This window comes from Mirounga leonina, unplaced genomic scaffold, assembly GCF_011800145.1.
Source record: "Mirounga leonina isolate KUSES-001 unplaced genomic scaffold, KU_Mleo_1.0 Mir_180, whole genome shotgun sequence".
Lineage (NCBI taxonomy): Eukaryota > Metazoa > Chordata > Mammalia > Carnivora > Phocidae > Mirounga > Mirounga leonina.
In genome coordinates, this window is record NW_023270469.1 from 26401657 (window position 1) to 26406378 (window position 4722).

General features: G+C 56.3%; 1 protein-coding gene across 1 annotated transcript in view; it reads left to right on the forward strand.

Moving 5' to 3' along the window:
- CNGB1 (cyclic nucleotide gated channel subunit beta 1) overlaps window positions 1-4722 on the forward strand; it is a 60703-nt gene that overhangs the window by 16927 nt on the left and 39054 nt on the right. Inside the window, exon 14 of the mRNA XM_035025106.1 lies at window positions 4000-4087. Within this exon, the coding sequence (XP_034880997.1) occupies window positions 4000-4087 (88 nt within the window). The remainder of the gene's footprint in view (window positions 1-3999; window positions 4088-4722) is intronic.

Below are 4722 nucleotides of genomic sequence, written 5' to 3' on the forward strand. Positions count from 1 at the left end.
GAGGGTCACTTCCAGTCCCAGGCAGGAAATCGTTACACCATGAGACCAACACAGGACTTCCGGGCCGGAGGCCTGCTCAGTGGCTTCTGCTTTTAGTCCATCTTTCCCTAGTTCACATACAATTTTTTTCATCCTTAGCAGGAGGCCACACAATTACTTGCTTGCCTCCAGTGACGGGGAGCTCACAACCTCCTGAGGGCTGTCCATCCCATCCTGATACACCTCTGACTTATGAAAGTATTTCTTCCACCAAAAATAAGCATGTTTCCTTATGGTTTCTGTAACACAGTCCGATTCTGCCCTGTGGGTCCCCCAGAGCCAGGCTGCTCTCGCTGACAGGTGACACCCCTTCTCCTGGGTGAAGACTTAGGTGCGGCCCAGCCTTGTTAGTGCAGCCCCATCTGCCGTCTGCTTTCCACCTCGGAGGCCAGCGAGTTAGTGTGCTCACGCACATGCACACGCACATGCACATGCACCGCCTGCACACGTGTTCTCTGCACGGTACACGCATCTGCACCATACGTACACACCAGCACACAGTTACACCCACACGCAGCCTGCACACATGCACATGCACACACCACACACGCATCCACACGTGCACACACGTGCACACACAGGCACGCTGATACACACTTGCACGTGCGTACGCTACGCCCTACGCGCATGCTCACGCACACGGCACATGTATTTAGTTACAAATGCTGCAGACACACACATATTCACATACATGTTTATCCAGAGTTTCAAACTCAGGGAACTTCTGGGCCCGGGGCCCTCGGTCGGGACGAGGGCCCCGGGTAAGAGAGTGAGAGATGCCCGGGTCGGGGCCAGAGGGCGTCAGGCGTGGGCAGGTGGACTGGGCTGTCACTGGCTCCGGGGGGAGGCTCTTGGCCGGCTTGGGGTTACCGATGACGTGCGCGGGCCCTGGTAACAGGCAGACGGTCGCCTAGCGACCTGGTCTCTGCCGGCAACAGCTCGGCTTTTCCTAGCAACCGCAGCCTTTTGGTCCCCACCTGGCCTCCCTGGGGACATTTCTGCAGAGTTCCCTGCACATCTCCTCAATCTGATTAGAAGCAGGAAGGATCAGTGGCTCATCGGTGACCCGAGCCACACTGGCTCCAGAGCTGGCCTGGCAGCCTTGGGGCTGGGCTGGGGCTCTCCCAATTGTCTCCCTGTGTGCACCCGACCCGGGGCTTGGGATGAATGTCACCGCCCCCAGCTGACCTCTTGCATCATGGGCGTTCTTGTCGGCAAAGACGGCGAGACCCAAGTAGGTGGCTGCTTCTTCCTAAGGGCTCCCCTTCTTTCTTTCAGGGTTGGGGTGCCTGGTGAGGAGCATGCTGAGGACCTTAGCTTAGGGGTGTAGCCTGCTAGGTGACCTGGGGGACAAGGAGCGGGATGGCCAACTCTTGGCTACTCCCTGCACCTTTAACTCGGATAGCCAGCTGGGGAGATCCTCCGGGATGCCCACGTCAGCCCATCCGTCTGATCCTCCGCTTGGAAATCCCTGGAATTGGGGAGGTTTCCAGAAGTGGCTGGCCTGCAACTTCTGGGCTGGGCAAGACGGGGCCTTGGGCACATTGCCGACCAGGGGCAACATGACGTTGGGTACGCAGCTCCCAAAGCAGCCCCTGGTGTTGCTGACAGGGCCATGGTAGGGCTCGTTAGGTGTCTTGATAGCTGGAGATGTTTGTGCAAGATGTTCCCCAATCCACTTGGGTGATTCATAACCCGGCAGGATGCTACCTCTTCTACTATGAGTAGTAATAATGATGAGAGCAATCATGACAACAGTGGCCATTTGCGTAGCACTCAGTGTCCATGCCAGCCTCTGGGCACCGGTTATTCATCCCGTTTCACAGACGAGAGAACTGGGGCTCAGACACGGTCCCCTGCACATCCAGGGCTGCGCGGCCGGCAAGCGCGGACCTGGGAGTAAAGCAAACCCTCGGTGCCCCACACAAGGAGAACTGCTTCTCAGTGTCGAGAGATGGAGGATCAAGAATGACACCAGACATGGGAAGTCTTTTTTGACTTTTTCATGAGATTCTCACCGGCCCTTCTGACCTCCCTCAAATAAGTCCGGCTGGACAGGCTGAGCAAGTCCCACCCATTTGACAGATGGGCAAACAGAGACAGCCCGAGGGCTTCCCAGTGACGTGCTCAGGGCCATCCAGAGATGTCGTGGCCTGATTCTGGAACGAGCAAGGCCCTAGGCAGCCCCAGACGGGGCTGCAGATGTTCATGCCCTGGGCCTTTGTGCTTTGAGAACCGGGAAGGGCCTTCAAGCACATTTTAATTTCTTTTAACGTCAGACCCCAAAATGAACTTTTCGATGGAAGAGAATATATATACTATTGAATCTTATATAAATGCAGTCACAAAATCTAATATTTATTTTTAAGGACGAAGGGGCCCACGGAGGCTAAAGCACGCAGGCCCCTGGAAAGTCATCATGTGCCCTTGCTTTTGTGACTTGAATCTCTTTATGAAAATCTGTTTCTTCCTGGGCAGGGTGGGGACTGTGATCCTGACAGCTAAGGCCCCTTACAATGGAAATAGCTACGTGATGATGAAGGGAAATGAAGAAGGTTGGGTGCTCGGGTCCTCAGGACACTTGCCTCACTCCCCCGTGTCACATGGGGCCGTGTAGATGCTTGGAGACAGGAAGCCAAGTATTGTGGACATGGCCTTGGGGTCAGAGATACCCGTGTTTTATCCAGGCTTGCCTTGTGCCATCCGTGTGACCGTGGCCGGGCCATCTATGCCTTCGATCGCTGAGATGGAATGGGACCGGCCGCAGCCCCAGGCTCTCAGGGTGGTTTAGGTGAGGATGGGGCCTGCTGTGACCATGTGATCACCAACCGAGTCCCGCTCCCAGGCCAGTGGCTCCACACTGACCAGGGCTGCAATTCTGTCCCCACCTCCTCACCCACCTTGGGAGGGCTGAAGCTTGGCCCTCTGGGTAGGAGATGGTGAATCCAGGTTTTCTGGACAGTAGACACTGCAGAGCACCCTCCGTGAGCCTCGCTGACAGAGGTCTGTGGGGCGGGGTGGGCCACTAGGACCCAGGATCCAATTCTAACTACATAAGTCCCATTGGCCCCTGGTTCTGAGTCACCATTTTAACCCAGAGGCTGCACACGGGCATCGAAGGGCCCAATTTAACCTATAGACAGGCTCTTTTGATTATCTACATATTGCTATGAGTCTATTAACTTGGATTAATTATCAGCATCTAAAGATTGGAGATTCCACCTTTAAAACATGTAGTTCAGGCTCCTCTTGAAAATCAGATTTTTCCAAGCCAAGTGGGGTTGCCGACTCAGATGGGTACATGTTCTCTAATTGGCCATAGTCCTCTCTGTACCTCTGGTCCCTGTCACCCGTGTATGTCTGCAGCCTGGGCCAGGGACCCCTGAAACCTTCAGCAGCCGAAGCGTGGCTCTGATCTTGTGGCCTGGAAAGAACCAGGGCCTGCATTCGAGATCTGTGTGGTGTCAGACAATCTGCTGTGTGACTTTGGCCAGGTCAGATCACCTCTCTGGGCTTCATTTTTCTCGTACTCCCTGCCCTGACTGTGTCACAAACGTCGCCTAGAGGCTCACAGAGGGGAAATGCTGGAAGTACATTTTGAACACTATCCAGTGCTTTTTGGTCCCACCCCCCAGAGGACGGTTCCTCGAACCATCCACCACACTTTCCTTTGTACATGCTGTTCCCTTGTCCTGGACACCATTCCTCACCTAATGCCTCATGGTCAACTCATCTTCCCTGAGGTCCTGCCCAGAGGCCACCTCCTCTGGGCAGGCCTTCTTCCTAGACACAGTTGTGGTCTGCCTGCCCCTGCAAGGAGCCTCCTGAGGGTGAGGACCTATTCTTGGCCACCTTTGTGCACCAGCTCCCAACACATGGGCTGGCTCTCGGCAGACGGGGCTCAGGAAATGTCTAACACCCTTAACACTAGCCCTTTCCTCCTCCCCCTTGGGGTCACAGTGTCCTGCTGGATAGCTGTCTGGTGGCGCAGGCTGGCGAGGACCTGAGCGAAGTTGGCAGGAGCCAGCCCCAGAGGGCCTCGCCCCAGGTATGAGCAGACTACCTCTGAGGCCTGGGTAGGCTTTGTGTACTTTGTTTACAGGGGGATTTTCAGCTGGTGAGATGCCCACTGGACAGAGGAGAGTAGCGTGGTGGGTACTGTAGGACCTGGCTTATACCAGGGGTCAGGTGGGCTCAGGGAGGGCCTGGGGTGACAGGGCTATTGCGGGGTGGAGCAGCTTGTCCTGCAGGCCAGTCTTCACGTGGCTGTGTGGCCCTGGATGAGTCACCTCCCCACTCTGGGCCTCTGTGGCCACCTTTGTAAAATGGGGCTGAAAACCCCTCCCCAGGGTGTCCCACACAGTTATGCACAGCGCCCAGGTGGGGAGAGTTACATGAGAACACACCCCCCTTTATCTGTGTCAAGTCCGGGCGCTGGGCTCCTGGGTGTCCTCCCCTCTACATGGTGGGGGCCACCTCCCTGGATGCCCCAGCAGGTGGGGGGGGGGGCCTGAGCAGTCAGGCAGGGCAAGGAGTAGAATCAGGGCCCGGGAGGACTCTTGAAGACAGATCTCCCAACAGGGTCTGGGCTGGCCTGGGGCGAGGAGGAGCCTTGATGGTCCAGCTTCTGTTTCCACCTTCCTGTCTGCAGGAGCTGCAGGAGCTACAGGAGCTACAGGAGCT